The sequence below is a fragment of the Bos grunniens genome, chromosome 9, assembly GCF_055505025.1.
Source record: "Bos grunniens cultivar Pamir isolate PY7600 chromosome 9, Bosgru_T2T1.0, whole genome shotgun sequence".
Classification (NCBI taxonomy): domain Eukaryota; kingdom Metazoa; phylum Chordata; class Mammalia; order Artiodactyla; family Bovidae; genus Bos; species Bos grunniens.
The window spans coordinates 10,546,528-10,568,032 of NC_141173.1; the positions used below are offsets into that span (position 1 = coordinate 10,546,528).

General features: G+C 37.9%; 1 protein-coding gene across 10 annotated transcripts in view; it reads left to right on the forward strand.

Moving 5' to 3' along the window:
• FAM135A (family with sequence similarity 135 member A) overlaps positions 1-21,505 on the forward strand; it is a 154,442-nt gene that overhangs the window by 128,345 nt on the left and 4,592 nt on the right. For all 10 annotated transcript variants that reach the window (XM_086316751.1, XM_086316758.1, XM_086316753.1 and 7 more), the window contains 3 exons: positions 3,200-3,351; positions 5,161-5,271; positions 15,696-15,809. In XM_086316751.1, coding sequence (XP_086172877.1) covers positions 3,200-3,351; positions 5,161-5,271; positions 15,696-15,809 — 377 coding nt within the window. The remainder of the gene's footprint in view (positions 1-3,199; positions 3,352-5,160; positions 5,272-15,695; positions 15,810-21,505) is intronic.

The window sequence follows — 21,505 nt, forward strand, 5'->3', positions numbered from 1 at the left end:
AATGCCACTCTCCCAAATCTTCCCACCCTCTCCCTCTCCCACAGAGTCCATAAGACTGTTCTATACATCAGTGTCTCTTTTGCTGTCTCGTACACCGGGTTATTGTTACCATCTTTCTAAATTCCATATATATGCGTTAGTATACTGTATTTATGTTTTTCCTTCTGGCTTACTTCACTCTGTATAATAGGCTCCAGTTTCATCCACCTCATTAGAACTGATTCAAATGTATTCTTTTTAATGGCTGAGTAATACTCCATTGTGTATATGTACCACAGCTTTCTTATCCATTCATCTGCTGATGGACATCTAGGTTGCTTCCATGTCCTGGCTATTATAAACAGTGCTGCGATGAACATTGGGGTACACGTGTCTCTTTCCCTTCTGGTTTCCTCAGTGTGTATGCCCAGCAGTGGGATTGCTGGATCATAAGGCAGTTCTATTTCCAGTTTTTTAAGGAATCTCCACACTGTTCTCCATAGTGGCTGTACTAGTTTGCATTCCCACCAACAGTGTAAGAGGGTTCCCTTTTCTCCACACCCTCTCCAGCATTTATTATTTGTAGACTTTTGGATCGCAGCCATTCTGACTGGTGTGAAATGGTACTTCAGTAGGGTTTCTTTTAAAGGTGGTGGAATATTCTAAAAATTTTTATAGTGATGCTGCACTACTCTGTAAATACACTAAAAACCATTGAATTGTACACTTTTAGTGGGTGAATTGTATGGTATATGAATTATATCTCAATAAAACTGCTCCCAAGAAGAAAAGTTGTAGGGAGATATATATAAAGAAATGAAACTGTAAGAATATTTTCAGTGTCATGACTATACTTTGAGAGTACCCAAGCAAGAGATGATGATGAAACCAGTATGTCTCATTCTTTAATCACATGTTGTGAGTAGAAATGAGAGAGAGAAAAGTGATTGTTTCTTCTGTTCCAGTAAGAAATAAAGAAAAAATTAAAAGTAATCTTCTTGAGTCAAAAAAGAGTAGAATAAGCTGATGGTTGTCATATCCCAGGTAGGAGGCCAGCTCTTTATACTATAGGCCTTTGTTCAGTCCATTTCCAGTTAGTATAGAGTAGGGACAAAGAGCAGAGAAAAGCAGGTTTTTACCTGAAGTCATTTTTAAAAAATGTTTCTGTTAGAATATGGTGGGAGATGTATGTTGTCGGGGGTGGGGGAGAAGAGATTGTTTTCTAATTATTTTTGTCATTTATGGATCTTAATTTGTTTGCTAAATTTTCTGTAGTCATCTTGTATTCCTTTTATTAATTTGTTATTTTATAATGAGAAAGTATTGTTTCAGGTTTTTTTAATTCATCCACAAGAATATGCCTCTTTTAGTCAGTTACAGTGAGCCATAAAATCCAGAAGCTTGATCTAGCTGATTGAGAACAGTTTGATATCAGACTTGCCTTCCCAGCTTCAGGAAATTTGTCAGCTCCTCCCTAGTCGTTGTCTATAAACCGTTGCTGAGACAGCTCTCAGGCTTGCTTCTTTCACTGTTAGTTGTCCCCAGGGATTCATGTACTGTCTATTGTAAAATAATGGGAAGCAGAAAAGGCTGTTTTGATTTAAGCTATTCCTAGGTAAAGATGAAATCCTCTGTATTAGCTATTATTTTGGTATAATCTTATACTTAAGTAGGAAAATGCATGTATATTTCATGTGTGTTGAAATGCATTCAGTCAAAGAACTCCCCCAACGTGGAGTGTGGACCAAAAATAAGAGAAATGGGGATGTAATGTCTCCTAAATCATCCTCACTGATACGATTTCATTATTTTGTTTTAAATCATGACTTCAGTTTAGTTCAGTTCAGTCACTCAATCGTGTCCGACTCTTTGCAACCCCATGAATCGCAGCACGCCAGGCCTCCCTGTCCATCACCAACTCCCGGAGTCCACCCACACTCACATCCATTGAGTCGGTGGTGCCATCCAGCCATCTCATCCTCTGTCATCCCCTTCTCCTACCCTCAATCTTTCCCAGCATCAGGGTCTTTTCAAATGAGTCAGCTCTTCGCATGAGGTGGCCAAAGTATTGGAGTTTCAGCTTCAACATCAGTCCGTCCAATCAACACCCAGGACTGATCTCCTTTAGGATGGACTGTTCAGATCTCCTTGCAGTCCAAGGGACTCTCAAGAGTCTTCTCCAACACCACAGTTCAAAAGCATCAATTCTTCTGCACTCAGCTTTCTTTATAGTCCAACTCTCACATCCATACATGACCACTGGAAAAACCATAGCCTTGACCAGACAGACCTTTTTTGACAAAGTAATGTCTCTGCTTTTTAATATGCTGTCTAGGTTGGTCATAACTTTCCTTCCAAGGAGTAAGCGTCTTTTAATTTCATGGCTGCAATCACCATCTGCAGTGATTTTGGAGCCCCAAAAAATAAAGTCTGACACTTTCCACTGTTTCCCCATCTATTTGACATGAAGTGATGGGACCAGATGCCATGATCTTAATTTTCTGAATGTTGAGCTTTAAGCCAACTTTTTCTCTCTCCTCTTTCACTTTGATCAAGAGGCTCTTTAGTTCTTCACTTTCTGCCATAAGGGTGGTGTCATCTGCATATCTGAGGTTATTGGTATTTCTCCTGGCAATCTTGATTCCAACTTGTACTTCCTCCAGCCCAGAGTTTCTCATGATGTACTCTGCATAGAAGTTAAATAAGCAGGGTGACAATTACAGCCTTGATGTACTCCTTTTCCTGTTTGGAACCATTCTGTTGTCCCATATCCAGTTCCAACTGTTGCTTCCTGACCTGCATACATATTTCTTAGGAGGCAGGTCAGGTGGTCTGGTATTCCCATCTCTTTCAGAATTTTCCACAGTTTATTGTAATTGCTGTGTATACCTAAAAAGGAAAATTTATCATGTAGTCAATATATTATTACTTTTTAAATGTATTTCTAAGCAGTTGCAAACTAGGAGTAAAAATTTTCTGGTAAGTAATATCTTTTTTCTGTAGATTAAATATATAAATTATATAATCATAGGAATTTTCTGCTACATTCTCATATTTTTTTCCTTCAAAATGTAGTTACATCATTTCAGAGTATCAAATCATAGTTTTAAAACGTATTAGAAATTCTTAGTATTTCACATCTCTGTATAGTGATAGCAGGTTTTACTTTTGTTTTTAAAACTAATGCTATGGGAGAAATGTCATTTTTTTTCTTTTATAGCTTTATTGGACATTCTTTGGGCAATTTAATAATCCGTTCAGTGCTTACAAGACCACGGTTTAAATATTACCTCAGCAGGCTTCATACCTTTCTTTCACTTTCTGGACCTCACCTTGGTACACTCTACAATAGCAGTGCTCTTGTTAATACAGGTAAGAAGTTTTATTGTTCAGTATAAAAAATATGGCCTGGGGAGATTTAATCCAAATTAGTATTTTCTGATGTTTATTTTAGAGCCAATTTGTCACATATAGAATTTCATGAAACAAAAGATGCAGCTATTTTTCTGTTTTATCATGCATAAGAAATAAGCTGATAAAACTCATTTCAGAAAATGATATCCTATTGAAATATTTGTCAAGCCACTGGAGCATTTTTCTCTCTTGTTTTCGTTACGTGTTTATTTTCAGTAAATGTTAGTATTATAAACAGATTATTCTGTTATTCTATTAGTGGAGCAGATAACAAATATCTATAATTAACATAAAGTTATAAAATATTTTATATAGAATGTTAACTCTGATTTTGATTTGATAACAGTAAAGGGATATTAGGAGAAAATAAATTCTAAACTTTTTAAAGAAATTAAAATAAAAATTAAGACCTCAATTTTTATTAGAATAAATATTCTCATTAAGAAAGATCTTCTACTTGATTTACGCTTATTTGGCTTTGTTTTTCCCTTAGAATTTTTAAATGGCTTTTCTAGTATAGTCAATTGATTCTCATTGAAAGAATAAATTAGGTTTCATCCTGACTTTTTTTCATCAAGCTTTGAGACTCTTATTTCCGTTTTCTCCTCTACTTCTTTCATTGACAAATAAACCACAACATTTTCATTTGAATCTCATTTTGAAGGGTGGTTTTCAAAATCTGGCTTGATCTAGATTTTTACAGTTTCAAAAAGAAGGCAAGAGAAAAAAAAATGAAACATATAAATAATATAAAGTAGAACCCAGCATGAATAAGATGCAGTACTTTAAATTTATTTCCTTTAAATTTATTCCTTCACTAAACTTTTCCCCAGATAGCATTGCAGTTAGCAGCTTTAATCAATTAAAAGGTTTTTTCCTCTTTTCTTCGTTCACCTCAGTAATGTTAGAATCAACAAAAGTAGAAATGAATAGTCTGTAGTCTTAAAAACCAGCTCCAGGGTGATTGAGGTTTTACTTAAGGGGAAGATGCACTTATATACAGGAAACTGGACTTCCATGATGATCTGGTGGTTAAGAGTCTGCCTGCCAATGCAGGTCACACCTGTTCGATCCCTGGTCCAGGAAGATCCCACATGCCACAGAGCATCTAAACCCATGTGCCACAGCTACTGAGCCCATGCTGTAGCGCCTGCCTGCCTCAATGAAAAGTACCCCTCACCAGCCACAACGATAGAGAGCCCATGCACAGCAATGAGGACCTGGCACAGCCAAAAATAAATAAATAGATAAATATTTTAAAATAAATACAGGAAACTGATAATATGAAGAAATACAATTAAAATTTAATTATAATCAGTGTTATTAGAAAACATCATCTAATTGCTCATCCCAGGGCTGAGCTGTGGTGGCTGTAAAGCCTCGGTGCTCAGGCATGTGGAGCTACGACTGTTTGAAGTTTTATCCCCCTTCACTTCATCTTAATTTGAACGAATATATCTAAAGGTATAATATCCCCAAATTTGATCTTGATAGACCATTACCTGTTTAATTACTGAATGAGATAGAAGTAGCAAGCCTTCTGTCAACCATTAACCCATTGTTAACCTCAGTGTGTTTGTGTTTATATTTATTATCAGAAAATGGAAATATTTTGCAAATACATTTTTTATTCACCAACAAAATGCTAATTTGAGGAATATGATTTTTAAGTGAAATATGTATATTAAAATTAATAACCTTGTTATATGGTACTATATTTTCCAGTTTATAACTCTCAAATATCTCGTACCATTAATAACTTTCTAGGTCTGTGGTTTATGCAGAAATGGAAAAAATCAGGTTCTCTTTTACAATTGACATGTCGTGATCATTCAGACCCTCGCCAAACTTTCTTATACAAGCTTAGTAATAAAGCAGGTAAGTATATAGTAACAGTTTTAAAAACATACACTTGAAAACCTCTTTTAAAATAAACCTTTAGCAAATAAGTTAACATGTGTTTCTGGTGATTAAAAAACTATCAATTGGTTGTAATTTCTTAATGAAATCGACTCACAAAACCAAACAACTGATAGCATGATTTAATTTTTTATATGATTGTATTTATTTCTTATGAGTTGCACAGCTAGTCTGAGATTATCCTAAAAATTTTTAGCATTTATAATTCATACCATGAGTTAGTTTTTTAACTAGGTTCATGTCCTTCTAGGTGCCCCCAACCCCAGTCTTCAGCCCTTGTTTTAAACTGCCACATATTTTTTTATTTTATTATTATAAGTATTTCTGGAAAATGTGAGAAACTGATGGCTACCTGATGGCTACCCACTCTAGTATTCTTGGGGCTTCCCCAGTGGTTCAGATGGTAAAGAATCTGCCTGCAATGCATGAGACCTGGGTTTGATCCCTGGGTCAGGTAGATCCCCTGGAGAAGGGAATGGCAACCCACTCCAGTATTCTTGCCTGGAGAATTCCATGGATAGTGGCTACAGTCTATGGGGTCACAAAGAGTCAGACACGAGTACACAACTAACACTTTCACTTTGAAACTATTAGTAGTTATTCCTTCTACAAATTCTGGCCACTGGATGAATCTGGTTAGTCATCTCTCATTAAGTGAAAGAAAGTGAAAGTGAAAGTCGCTTAGTTGTATCTGACTCTGTGATCCCATGGACTATACAGTCCATGGAATTTTCCAGGCCAGAATACTGGAGTGGGTAGCCTTTCCCTTCTCCAGGGGATCTTCCCAACCCAGGGATTGAACTCAGGTCTCCCACCTTGCAGGCAGATTCCTTACCAGCTGAGCCACAAGGGAAGCCCAAGAATACTGGAGTGGTCCCTTCTTCAGCAGATCTTCCTAACCCAGGAATCAAACCAGGGTCTCCTGCATTGCAGGTAGATTCTTTACCAACTGAGCTATCGGGGCATTAACCGGTTATTAAATATATTCCCTATCTTGCATGAAGGGAAACTATCTAAACTTTTACTAAAATTTTTATATCTAAACTTTTACTCCCAGAAGTCCCCAGCTGGTCTCTCCCCATCCAGTCTCACTCTCTCTAAGTGACCTCACCTCTGACCTTTCGTCTCTCCCTGGGTTATACTCATGTGTTCCCGGCACGCTGTAACCCTTTGAAATCTCCACTTGTGGAGAACAGACTGTGTTCATCTGTGTCTTCTGCACAGACCGTGATTTCTGCTTCCTGCAGAAAAGTTCCCCAGCCTGCAGTCCCCAGCTCCCTGCTCCCCCTGGTGACAGAACAGAGGAGTGGCACACTTTTTTGCTGAAGGGCTGGATAGTACACATTTTGGCTTGTAGTCCGTGGGATCTCAGTTGTAACAACTCAACATAGCATTGTAGCACAAGAACAGCTATAGCCAACACGTGAGCTGATGAGTGTGGCTGCATTTCAAACAAATTTTATTTATGCAAAAAGTAAAAAGGCAGCAGTCCAGATCACACAGGCCACACTGTACCACCTTTGTTGTAGAAGCAGCTGGACTTCTGATTTCTTGTTACTGAGGCCCACCTGGAGGGGGAGCGCGTCCTCTTGCTCTCCATCCCAGCACAGCAGTTATTCCTCCACCATCACATGAAACTGCTTCCTGTGAGGCTTATCCCACCCAGGCTCCGCTGCCTTCTTAAGTTATGATGACCTCCTTGCATGGTCAGTGAGAACTTTGATAGGAGTTCATTGACAAATATTTACTGCACAGTTATGCTTTAGGAAAAGATAGTTTCGGGATCTTAATATCCTGGCATCAATTTGGTAATTCCACAAGCAGCTCTTTAAATGGTTCATCAAGCATTAAAGAGCCTTTCTCAACTCTGGTAACGTTCTATTCCACTCCACTGTGAAACCACACGTGGCTACACTCTACTCTGAAATTTCAACCAGTTTTTCATCCTGTCACTGTAATATCCTGTCTTCTTTGAACACACTCATCCTTTGCTGTAGTCACGTCGTACATGTTTGTGCTTCCCACCTTCCCTGCTTTTTCTACCACCATTCCTCCCTGTGACTGCACATCTTTGCAGAACTAATCCTCTTCATTCTCTGAAATTATACTCCACACCATCACCTATCCAGAGCTTTCCTTGATGCCCTGTCTGATGTAATGTTCATTCCCTGGTGGCTCACATGGTAAAGAATCGGTCAGCAATGCAGGAGACCCAGGTTCAATCCCTGGGTTAGGAAAATCCCCTGGAGAAGGGAATGGCAACCCATTCCAGTATTCTTGCCTTGAGAAGTCCATGGACAGAGGAGCTTGGTGGCCTAATGCCTATGGAGTCGCAGAGAGTCATGCACGACTAGTACCCAGTATATACCTTCATATCTTGAGTCTTCTGTCTCTGGAAAGCCCTCATTCCAGTCTTCATTTACCTGCTAGATGCCTGTGCTTACATTTCAAACTAAGTGTGTCTGAAATTGAATGTGTTTTCTTCTGCTGCTTCCTCTTCTTTCAACCTTTTCTAAATGGTACTTGTCCACTGGATGACTTGGTGTGAAACATCTCAGTGTCATCTGTGGTGGATCCTACTTCTTTGTGTTTACCACATCCCGAGTTGTGAGTGTCATCTGTGAGCTGCTTTAACATTACATATGAACCTCTTTTATTATACTCATTACAGCTTATCTCATGTCAATCATCTTTATGCCTCTTGGCCTTTTTTCCCTGACTAGGATCTGTCATGACAACCCTTTCCCACTCCCCCACTATATGTGCCCTCAGTACTACTTACAATACCCTCAAGAACCACTTAGCATAGTTCTTCCCAGTAGGTGTTCGCTACAAAGCCATTGAATCAATGATCTTTTCAACGTTATGTTCAGTATCCAAAAGCAGGTCAAATGTTGTATGGTAAGCTGAAAATCAAACCCATGTTTCTTAAGTAACTTAAACTAGTAAACTTAAGCCCTGGCCTTTTAAATCTGTTTTTCATCTTCATCCTTATCACCATGTTCTCCTCCTGCTCTTGAAACATTTGATATGAACACCAGGCAGATTTAGTCATTGAATACAGCCCACTTCATTTGAGTCTTGTTTTTTTTTTTTTTTAATTTTATTTTATTTTTAAACTTTACATAATTGTATTAGTTTTGCCAAATATCAAAATGAATCCGCCACAGGTATACATGTGTTCCCCATCCTGAACCCTCCTCCCTCTTCCCTCCCCATACCATCCGTCTGGGTCGTCCCAGTGCACTAGCCCCAAGCATTCAGTATCGTGTATCGAACCTGGACTGGCAACTCATTTCTTACATGATATTTTACATGTTTCAATGTCATTCTCCCAAATCTTCCCACCCTCTCCCTCTCCCACAGAGTCCATAAGACTGTTCTATACATCAGTGTCTCTTTTGCTGTCTCGTACACCGGGTTATTGTTACCATCTTTCTAAATTCCATATCCTTTTCAGGATTCTGCCTTAACTACTGTTATGAATATGAGGAAGATAATTGGAAATGGTTATTTCATGTGTTATTGGTTATTAGAATCCATGAAAGAAAGGTTTTTTTTAGGTGAAGTTTTAAGATTTTGTGTCTAAGGGTACAAAGTAATGAGTTATTCACAGTATACAGAAATATATGCTTGATTCACAAAATCACAAGATATTCCTACATCACATAGTTCTCATGTGAGAAAAACTTAGACTGACTAGATCCATTGTGTGTAGCTATGGAGTTTGTACTACTGCTGCTGACAGGGTTTGTTCAGTCACTAATCTGTGTCTGACTCTTTGCGACCCCATGGACGTGCCAGGCTCCTCTGTCCTCCACTGTCTCCTGAGGAGTTTGCTCAAATTCATGTCCATTGAGATGGTTGTCCTCTCTACCTATCTCATCCTCTCCTGCCCACTTCTTTTTTGACCTTCAATCTTTCCTAGCATCGGAGTCTTTTCCAATGAGTTGGCTCAGGTGGCCAAAGTATTGGAACTTTGGCTTCAGCATCAGTCCTTCTAGTGAATATTCAGGGTTGATTGACTGGTTTGATCTCCTTGCTGTCCAAGGGACTCTCAAGAGTTTTCTCCAGCACCACAGTTCAAAAGTATCAATTTTTTGGCACTCAGCCTTTATGGTCCAGCTCTCACATCAGTACATGCCATGAAAAACCATAGCTTTAACTGTATGGACCTTTATTGGCAAAGGGATGTCTCTGCTTTTTAATACAGTGTCTAGGTTGGTCGTAGCTTTCCTTCCAAGGAGCAAGAGTCTTTTAATTTCATGGTTCCAGTCACATCCACAGTGATTTTCGTGCCCAAGAAAATAAAGTCTGTCACTGCTTCCCCTTTTTCCCCTTCTATTTGTCATGAAGTGATGGAACAGGAAAGGAAATATATGAAAGGCAAAAAATGTAAATGTTCCCTGGGGTCTGTGTATTTATACTGCATTTTACAAAGTAACATTTAATTAGCAATAGTAATAATAGCAGGGCTTCCCCTGTAGCTCAGCAGTAAAGAATCTGGCTGCAGTGCAGGAGATGCGAGTACAATTCCTGTGTTGGGAAGATCCCCTCAAGAAGAAAATGGCAACCCACTCTAGTGTTTTTGCCTGAAAAATCCCATATATAGAAGAGCCTGGTGGCCTCAGTCCATGGGGTCGCATAAGAGTCAGCCACAACTTAGCGAAAACAAGAACAATAATAGCAACATAAGAAAAACACGAGAGAGAGTATAACTGTAAAATTTTACTGTAAACATTCTGTAATCTATGGCATTCCCCTCTGAAAAGATATTTACATTACTTTATAATTATTTGTAGATCTGAATAGATCTTTTGCACTTGAATTCTTTTCTAAGAATTAGTTATAATTTTGCTTACAAGTTACTGATTTATTATTTGCCTTATAATGTGTGGCAGGACTTTCATCTCCCCTCTGGTTGTACCAGCACTGTTTAGGAGCCAAACTTTAAAAGCACACGTAGATACTAATTTTAGCAGAAACACTGACAAGTTTACTTAATCTAAATAACACTCAGTTTTTCCAGTGGTACAGTGGGAATAATACTGTCTTTCTCACAAGACTGTTAAAGGTTAAACAAGATAATTCATGTAAAATAATCAGCATTCTAAATAATACAAAACTCAGTAAATATTAATTAGTAAAAATACCTCTAAATGAAGAGATGCCTGAACTAAAATAGTATTATGGATTTATAAATCTGTTTGGGGAGTTTTTTTTAGCAGAACTGTCAATATTGCTAGCTAAAAAATTATTCAGATGACTTATTAAAGTGCTAGCATGTCATACCTGTGAATGTGTTTAACTTTGTGACATAGGAGCCCCGTTGCCCCCTTTGCAGCTGAGACAGACACGTGGAGCGGCCGAGCGCCCGCCGCTGCCCACCAGCCAGTACCAGCCCACATGGCCAGAGCAGGCATGCTAAGCCAGGAATGTGTGCTTTCAAAAGTTTGAGAAGGTTTTTCTAATTTTAGTTTTAAATATCAACAAATATTCATTAATTGATTTTAACTTATAATATTGTCATAGGAGTTGGAGCAATTCTCTCCAAGCTATGTTTTTCCCTTTTTTTGGGGGGAGGGGGGCGGGAATCATCTCAATGAAATATGAGTAGTCAATTCCTAGGAAACCTCTACACCTGTATATGTACATATAATTCTTTATTCACAAGATAGAAGTAGATGGGTTCACGCCAGAAACTTTAAGTAAATATTAATAAAACAGGAACACATAGAGCAGCATTTACTTAACCAATTTACTTAGCCAGTATGCCATTCGCAGGTATTTTTAAACAGGAGCCCTGGTGATAACTGTTCTGTTATACTTTACTTTGCTAAAGCTAAATACAACGTCTTGGATGCCTTGGTCTGATTATTGCTTTTGTTTCTTCTGAACGGCCAGTTTCCTGTTCTTTTGAGAAAGCCTAAAATCACCTGTCTAAAGCAAAATCAGACTCCTACCCTCTTCCCTTTTTTAAGCAAGGCCTCCCCCGTGGGTCTTCATTTTGAAACAGTCTTTTTTATCTCTGCAACATATCATTGGATCATAACTTTCCTTAATCAAAAGCTAGAACTAGAGCAATGTGGAAGGTAAGCTGTAGATTAGGTGACAGCGGTACTGAATGGTCAGGTTCACAGAGAAAGAAGGGTCGGGGTGCTCCCAGCATTCCATGATGAGGCCTCAAAAATAGCCAAAGAACAAACTATCCATTGTTAGAATTTCAAAAACAAAATATCCTTATTTTAAGATCTTCCTAAATATATCTGCTTGGAGAAGGAAATGGCAACCCACTCCAGTGTTCTTGCCTGGAGAATCCCAGGGACGGGGGAGCCTGGTGGGCTGCTGTCTCTGGGGTCGCACAGAGTCAGACACGACTGAAGTGACTTAGCAGCAAATATATCTGCTTAGACTCTCTTTACCAGCTGTTGAATTCTGACAAATAAAATACAACAATTAAAGAAGTCTCTTGCAGTACCACTTTGGCACAAAATAATTTTTTCTTACAGCAGATTACAGAGACGTTTAATAATAGGTATGACTTGATTTGTAATTAACATTTGTATTTTGTTTCTGAAAGTATAGGAAAGCATCAGCATCAACTCACATTTTAAGAAGTGAATTCTTTCAAATGTGTTTTAAATAAAGGAGTGAAAATAAGAACAGTTTAATACTGTGTAGAATATGTCCCTTTAGAAAGCACAGGATTTCTCAACCTCTCAGCACTTTGGATATTCTGGGCTGAATGTTCTTTGTTGTCAGGGTCTGTCCTATGCATTGTAGGATGTTTAGCAGCATCCCTGGTCTCTGCCCAATAAATAGTGCAAACACACCTTAGCCCTTCATGTCCTAGCCCCTGCTTGTGAGAAACAGCATTGTCTCTGGACACTACTAAATGTTCCCTGAGGTGTAAAACCACTGGTTCAAAACAGCTATTTTTGTCAATTCCAGAAAATAAAACAGAGATGAGTCAATATGAATTGCTTTGTGTGTGCGTGCTAAGTCGCTTCAATTGTGTCTGACTCTTTATGACCCTATGGACTATAGCCCACCAGGCTCCTCTATCCATGGGATTCTCCAGTGAATTGCTTTAAAGCTCATTGAATTTTTCAGGAAAAACAAATGAGCAGTCAAAAGTATCAGGAAGACTAAAATAATGAAGATGAAATTTATAATGTTCATTCATACATAAGTCATGTAATTATACAGTCCAGAAAAATTTTGAACATTTACTTTTTATCTTTCATGGCAATCCTGAAAAGCAGCTAAAATATTTAGAAACTTTTCTAGTTAAACTATCTCATTCTACAGAGGGGAAAAGAGTATTACTTTACCAAGTTAGAGGTAACTTTTCAACCAAGAATTAGTCACCTTGGGCTAAGTGAAGGTCAGTGGACAAGGCTGTCTTTGAGCAGGTAGAGTCAGTGCAGGTACACAGAGGATGAACCTATGGTACAAGGCTCCCCAGACACAGCCCTGAGATGTGTCCATCAGCTGGATTTTGCTCAGATGAAGTGCTGCCATGATTCCCAGCAGTACTGCACCTCGGGGACCACCATGTTTCTCTTTGAGCTGCTGCCCTCTCCAGCCAACACTGCTACACAGGAATGGAAACAAAAGACTCAAAAAAGAGGCCAGAGTCTGTTTCACTTGGCTGATGCAAAAAGTAGGCTCCATACAGGATGCTTATTATCATTAATAAATACATTGTTGTTGAAAACATGTTATTAAAATAATTCAATTTAAAATGCATTTTTTAAGTACGGTGGCTTTTTAAAGTACAGTGCTATCTTGGAAATCACATTTTAAAATATGACAGTATCATGTATCTATATTGATGTTAGTGTCTTTGATTGTATTTATTTTATCATGGAATCAAAGAGCATAAGGGTTTCTTGGACACCCCCTCCTCTTTTCTTGGTTTGCGTACTTCCACTCCACCAAGCTGCCTGAACCTAGGAGACACCAGTGCTCCTCTCAAGGATCTAAATCATCTGAAGCAGTGATTCTGAGCCTGAATGCCATTATTTCTGTAGAAGCACAGCAGAATCTCTGCAAAGAGTGATTTTTTGGGAAAATATATTTAAATTTTAATTAAATGACTATAATTTTTATAATATAAACTATAGAAATAGAGTGCCAGTAAATGGGGTGGTAATTGGAGGGGAGCATAAAGTCCAAGGACAGATTTGTTGAGTGAGTGACTTTTTTTAACATGAGAGATATGTAATATTTTACATACTGGTAAAAATGTAAAAGATGCTGGTGTTCTGAGAAAAAGTACAGAAACATTACTGAGCAAGGCTGCCACAGGCTGTGCAGCATCATTCCTGTCAATGTGATGGGAGTGATGCCCCCGGAGCTGTGCAGTGTGGTTGCCTTTACAGAGGACACACATGTTAGGTAATAGAAAAAGCCAACTCTGCTGTTAAATGGCTGGTTTCATGCAGCTCAGGATAAAGTTTCAGTTAACTGTCAGATTTAGGAAGCACAGCACCTAAGGTAACTGGGTTAGAAGTGAAAATGATGTGCCATGGGATGGTGGCTTTCACATTTTTTGGCTTGTTGACCCCTTAAAAGAATTTTGAAACAGTTTGTATCCCCTTGTATAATTTTATAGTGATACCTACAACTATTTTCTATAATTTTAAATAGTTGCAATGGATATATTTTCTGGCATGTGAGGTAGTATACATTTACTGTATTTTCATAAACATGTAAAGACTTAGAGCTATAAATTAATTTGTGGGAAATATGTGCCATGACATCTAATTGACACAGTCATTTCTTAACTGTCAAACAATCTATCAAATCAAACTTTTTGTAAGAGAAAGTAAGACTTCATTCATTTTTGGCTTGATTCTCCCTGGGTATGTACCATAAGAAGATCTGAAATAGATTGGAGAAATAGATTGGAGAAAAAAATATCTTTCTCTCATAAGGTAGGAGAAGGAAAAATCATTTTTAGAAAAGTGCTCATATGGAAGCTGGGATGTAGAAACCAGTTTTCTTAAAGATGTAAATGCTTATCTGCCCCCATGGAGTCTTAAATTACCCCAAAGGGTAAGTGTATGCCAGCTCTAAGACCTCTGCTTAGTTCACACAGATGATTCCCAGAGTCGTGCCAGTGAAGGCATTGGTTTCAAATAATGTCAGAGGGAAATGAATTTGTCTCATGAAATGTGAGAATGAAGGGGAAAATCTTTTCTTAATCTTTCTAAAATATAATTTTTAAAATATTTACGCAACTGAGTTAATTCCTATTATAGCCATTCTCTTATTTCACTTACATTCCTAGAATTTTGTATATTCAAGTGGCCACAAAGTAGTATCTTCTCATTGACAAAAGAAGGGATGACCTTACATTTGGCACAGAAGGTATATACCATTTCACCTGGCTGTGTGTCAGTCTAAACTCTTCATCATTAGGGTCCTTAAGTTCCAGAGAAGACAGGGAGCTTCTATGAAAGCTTTTTATATTCTGGATCCAAAGTAGTCCCCACAATTGACTGTCTCTAAGAATCTGAATTTCAGGGCACAAAAAGTATCAAAATTTTGTTCTGGAACATTCCAGAACAAAATTTTATGTACTAAATAACCAATTATAATGTGTTACCAATATCTATTTGTACCTTATTTAATTAATCACATAAAATTTGATTTTGTATTTACTGGTCTGAGCCAGATAGTAAAATTAGAACATCACTAGTACTAAAGTGGTCAGGAATGTAGTTTCAGTATTTAAATGAGTTATTTAGCAAAGCATCCCAAGGACACAAGCCCTAAATTCACCTAGTTTACTGAAAAATTAAAAAATTTAAATAGACCTAACAAAAAGTCTATTGAATAGATCATAAAATTTTTTATTAAAAATTCAAAGTATTTATTATCTTGACATCATGCTTAAATAAGGAGAAAATATAAGTAATATTGGGCAATGGTCAAATGCAAACTTAAAGTAAAAAGTCAGCTTTAAATGATTTTGTACAGAGTGTTTTGTTTTTATGGAAGAGTGTACTTTTGTTACCTTGGGAAATAATTCTGAATATTGATGAATATCCTTTGGAAATAAGACTATGAAATAAGAACATTATGGTAAAATTTCAGTTCACCTATCCAGTTTCTCCCTCACCCCCATACCACAACGCTTGCCCTCTCTCAGTGCAGACACACAGTTCTCATATCAGCACCTAAACTACGTAAATTGGCGGTTTTGGTAGAGAATACCTAGTAATTTGGAGAAGGAATTCATCGGGTACTTAAAAAGGCATAAACTTAATACTACTGAGGAAGTACATTTATGGTCACTTAATATGATACTAGTAAGTTACGTATAATCTGGTAAATTGTTGCACTGTAACTCAGTATTTTTTTCTTCACAGGGCTTCACTACTTCAGAAATGTTGTCCTAGTGGGATCTCTGCAAGATCGCTATGTTCCTTATCATTCTGCCCGCATTGAAATGTGCAAGACAGCTTTGAAGGACAAACAGTCAGGTAACGAAGTAAATTAGAAATATTTAAGAGAGTTCTGTCTACCTATGAGTCTCTCCCAAATTTTTCTTGCATTCGTGTTCTCTCTCCTTTCTCTTGTCCTTGCTTTCTTCTGACTTCCTTTTCCACCTGCTGATAGTAACAGCTATCCTTTCTCCATTTTCCTTCATCTGTTTTCTTCTACCATGTAAGATGTTTTGGCCAGTGTTGTACAACCGTAGTTGTTCTTTTGAAATCCCTTTTTCATATAATTACAAATAGTTCTCCATTTTACTGCTTCAGAAGTAATTTGTGCTTCAGTTTCCTCTGGTTTCTTGGGATTGGTGGTTGCAGTAAAGGTCATGCTGCATGTTTGGCAATACTTTACTTTTAGTCAAAGAGTAAAGTAACTATACTTGTTGGCAGCAAGCAGACTAGTCAAGAAAAAAAGAGAGGACCAAAATAAAATGAGAAATGAAAGTGGAATAGTTACAACATCTGACACCACAGAAATACAAAGATCCTAAGAGACTGTGAACAATCATACACCAATAAAATGAACAACCTAAAAGAAATTGATACATTTCTAGAAATGTAAAATCTCCACAGACTGAAACAGGAAGAAATAGAAAATATGAACATAATTACCAGCAGTGGAATTTAATCAGAAGAAAAAAAAAACCCTCCCAACAAATAAAAGTACAAGATCACACAGATTCATTGGTGAATTCTACCAAAAGTTTGAATAGAGGTAATAGCTATCCTCAAACTATTCTAAAAATTGAATGTGAAGAAAGATTTACATTATTCTACAAAGCCAGCATCACCCTGATACCAAAACTGGACAAAGGCACCACAAAAAAGGAAAATTACAAGCCAGTATCATTGATGAACATACAAGCAAAAATCCTCAACAAAATATTAGCAAACCAAATTCAACAATGTATTAAAGGGATCACACATCAAAAGTGGGACTTATTCTAGGGATGCAAGGATAGTTCATTATCTGCAAATTAATTGATGTGATACATCACATTAACAAATGATAAAAAACACATGATCATCTCAATTGATGCTGAAAAGTGTGACAAAATTCACCGTCCATTCATGATGAAAACTCGTCACAGTGAGTATAAAGAGAATATATCAACATAATTTATGGGAAACAAAACCCAAAGCTAACTTCATATTCAATGGTGAAAGCTAAAAGTATTTCCTCTAAGATCAGGAATAAATCCACTCTTACCACTTTTATTCAAATAGTATTGAAAGTCAAGAAAACTAAGATCATGGACTCTGGTCCCAGCACTTCATGGCAAATAGATGCGGAAACAATGGAAACACTGACAGACTTTATTTTCTTGGGCTTCCAAATCACTACAGCCATGAAATTAAAAGACGCTTGCTCCTTGGAAGAAAACCTATGACACACCTAGACAGCACATTTAAAAAGTAGAGATATTACTTTACTGACAAAGAGTCGGACATGACTGAGCAACTGAAAAACAACAACTCACAGCAATCAGAAACAGAAATAAAAGTCATCCAAACTAGAAGAGAAGAAGTAAAACTGTTATTGTTTGCAGATGTCATGATACTATTTGCTTTTCTATACACTGATAATGAACTGTAAGAAAGAGAAAGCAAGAAAACAGTCCTGTTTGAAATTGCATCAAAAACAAAATCCCTAGGAATAAACTTAACCAATGAGATGAAAGGCCCCTGTATTCGAAGCTATGGTTTTTCCAGTAGTCATATATGGATGTGAGAGTTGGGCCATAAAGAAGGCTGAGTGCTGAAGAATTGATCCTTTTGAACTGTGGGGTTGGAGACGATTCTTGAGAGTCCCTTGGACTACAAGGAGATCAAACCAGTCAATCCTAAAGGACATCAATCCTGAATATTCTTTGTAGGGACTGATGTTGAGGCTGAAGCTCCCAGACTTTGGCCACCTGATGCAAAGAGCCAACTCACTGGGAAAGACCCTGATGCTGGGAAAGATTGAAGGCAGAGAAGAGGATGACAGAGGACGAGATGGTTGGATGACATTACCAACTCAATGAACATGAGTTTGAGAAAGCTCCAGGAGATGATGAAGGACAGAGAAGCCTGGCATGTTGTAGTGCATGGAGTCACAAAGAGTTGGACATGACTGAGCGACTAAAAACAAAACTCATAGCAATCAGACAGAAAAAGAAATAAAAGTCATCCAAACTAGAAGAGAAGAAGTAAAACTGTTACTGTTTGCAGATGTCATGATACTATTTGCTTTTCTATACACTGATAGTGAACTGTAAGAAAGAGAAAGCAACAGTCCTGTTTGAAATTGCATCAAAAACAAAATCCCTAGGAATAAACTTAACCAATGAGATGAAAGACCTATATTCTGAAAACTATGAAATGCTGATGAAGGAAGTTGAAGATGATAGAAAGAAATGGAAAGATATCCATGGATTGGAAGAATTAACACTGTTAAAATGTCTATACTCCCCCAGGCAATTTATAGGTTCAAAATGATCCTCATCAACATACCAGTGGCATTTTTCACAGAACTAGAACAAATAATCCTAAAATTTATACACAACCAAAAAAGATCCCAGATAACCAAAGCAGTCTCGAGGAAAAAGCAAAGCTGGACAGTCACACTCCCTGACTTCAGACTATGCTATAAAACTACAGTAATCAAAACACCACGGTGCTGGCAAAAAACAGCCACAGAGATCAATGGAACAGAATAGAGTCCCCAGACATAAACCCATATACCTATGGTCAGTTAATCTGTGACAAAAGAGGCAAAGACATACAATGGGGAAAAGATCGTCTCTTCAATAAGTGGTACTGGAAAAACTGGGCAGCTACATGTAAAAAGATGAAAATAGAACATTTTCTCACAACATATAAAAAATTAAACTCAAAATGGATTAAAGATATAAGATCAGAAACCATAAAAGTCCTATAAGAAAACATAGGCAAAAAAAAAAAAAGAACACTCTTTGACACAAGTCATAGTAGTATTTGCATCTGTCACCTCTCAATGGGCTTCCCAACTGGTGTTAGTGGTAAAGAACCCACAAAAGCAAAAATAAATGAGACCTAAATAAAACTTTCAGTGTTAATGCTCATGCACAGCAAAGGAAACCATCAAAAAACAATAAGACCACCTGCTGAATGGGAGAAAATACTCGCAAATGATATGACCAGTAAACCAAATTATATAAACAGCTCATACAACTCAACATCAAAAACAAAAACAAACTGATTATAAAATGGGCAGAATACTTGAACAGACATTTCTCCAAAGAAAACATACAGATGGCCAACAGGTACATGAAAAGCCGCTCAGCATTGCTAATCATCAGGGAAATGCAAATCAAGATCACCATGACAAATGTTGGTGAGAATGTGAGAAAAGGGAACCCCCAATGGTCATGTATGGATGTGAGAGTTGGACTGTGAAGAAAGCTGAGCGCCAAAGAATTGATGCTTTTGAACTGTGGTGTTGGAGAAGACTCTTGAGAGTCCCTTGGACTGCAAGGAGATCCAACCAATCCATTCTGAAGATCAGCCCTGGGATTTCTTTGGAGGGAATGATGCTGAAGCTGAAACTCCAGTACTTCGGCCACCTCATGCGAAGAGTCGACTCATTGGCAAAGACTGATGCTGGGAGGGATTGGGGGCAGGAGAAGAGGGGATGACAGAAGATGAGATGGCTGGATGGCATCACTGACTCGATGGATATGAGTCTGAGTGGACTCCGGGAATTGTTGATGGACAGGGAGGCCTGGCGTGCTGCGATTCATGGAGTCACAGAGTTGGACATGACTGAGCGACTGAACTGAACTCAACTGTACATTTGTAGTGGGAATGTAAACTGGTTCAGCCATTGTGGCAAACAATATGGAGTTTCTTCAAAAAATTAAAAATAGAACTACCATATGATCCAGTAATTCCACTTCTGGGTATATTGCCAAAGAGAAAGAAAACACGGATTCCAAAAGATACATGCACCCGATACTCATAGCAGCATTGTTTATAGTAGTCAAGATATGGAAGCAACATGTGTCCATTAACAGATGAATCAATAAAGAAGATGTGATACATATATATGATGGAATATTACTCAGCCACTTAAAAGAATGGAATATTACCATTTGTATGCTTAGTGAAATAAGTCAGAGAAAGATAAATGTACAACGTGTTATCACTTATATGTGGAATCTAAAAAATAAAGCAAATGATTAAATATAACAAGAAACAAATTCACAGCTACAAAGAACAAACTAGTGATTACCACTGGGGAGAAGGATGGGCAAGACATGGGTAGATACAAACTACTATGTGTAAAACAAACTATAAGAATATACATGCATGCTAAGTTGCTTCAGTTGTGTCTAAGGATTCTTAGCGACCCTATGGACTCTACCCTACCAGGCTCCTCTGTCCATGGGGTTCTCCAGGCAAGACTACTGGGTTGCCATGCCCTTCTCCAGGGGATCTTCCCAACTCAGGGATCGAACCCATGTATCTCATGTCTCCTGCATTGGCAGGGGGCTTCTTGACCACTGATACTACCTGAGAAGACACAAGAATATACATTACAGGGAATGTAGCCAATATTTTATAGTAACTTTAAATGGAGTATAAGCTATGAAAATATAGAATCAATGTATACCTGAAACTCAGAAGAAATGGAGTAGCCATCATGGTCTACAAAAGAGTACGAAATGCAGTACTTGGATGCAGTCTCAAAAACAACAGAATGATCTCTGTTCGTTTCCAAGGCAAACCATTCAATATCACAGTAATCCAAGTCTATGCTCCAACCAGTAACGCTGAAGAAGCTGACGTTGAACAGTTCTATGAAGACCTACAAGACCTCTTAGAACTAACACCCAAAAAAGATGTCCTTTTCATTATAGGGGACTGGAATGCAAAAGTAGGAAGTCAAGAAACACATGGAGTAACAGGCAAATTTGGCCTTGGAATACACAGTGAAGCAGGGCAAAGACAATAGAGTTTTGCTAAGAAAATGCACTGGTCATAACAAACACCCTCTTCTAACAACACAAGAGAAGACTCTATACATGGACATCACCAGATGGTCAACACTGAAATCAGATTGATTATGTTCTTTGCAGCCAAAGATGGAGAAGCTCTATACAGTCAGCAAAAACAAGACAGGGAGCTGACTGTGGCTCAGACCATGAACTCCTTATTGCCAAATTCAGACTGAAATTGAAGAAAGTAGGGAAAACCACTAGACCATTCAGGTATGACCTAAATCAAATCCCTTATGATTATACAGTGGAAGTGAGAAATAGATTTAAGGGCCTATATCTGATAGATAGAGTGCGTAATGAACTATGGAATGAGGTTCATGACATTGTACAGGAGACAGGGATCAAGACCATCCCCATGGAAAAGAAATGCAAAAAAGCAAAATGGCTGTCTGGGGAGGCCTTACAAATAGCTGTGAAAAGAAGAGAAGTGAACAGCAAAGGAGAAAAGGAAAGATAGAAACATCTGAATGCAGAGTTCCAAAGAATAGAAAGAAGAGATAAGAAAGCCTTCTTTAGCGATCAGTGCAAAGAAATAGAGGAAAACAACAGAATGGGAAAGACTAGAGATCTCTTCAAGAAAATGAGAGATACCAAGGGAACATTTCATGCAAAGATGGGCTCGATAAAGGACAGAAATGGTATGGACCTAACAGAAGCAGA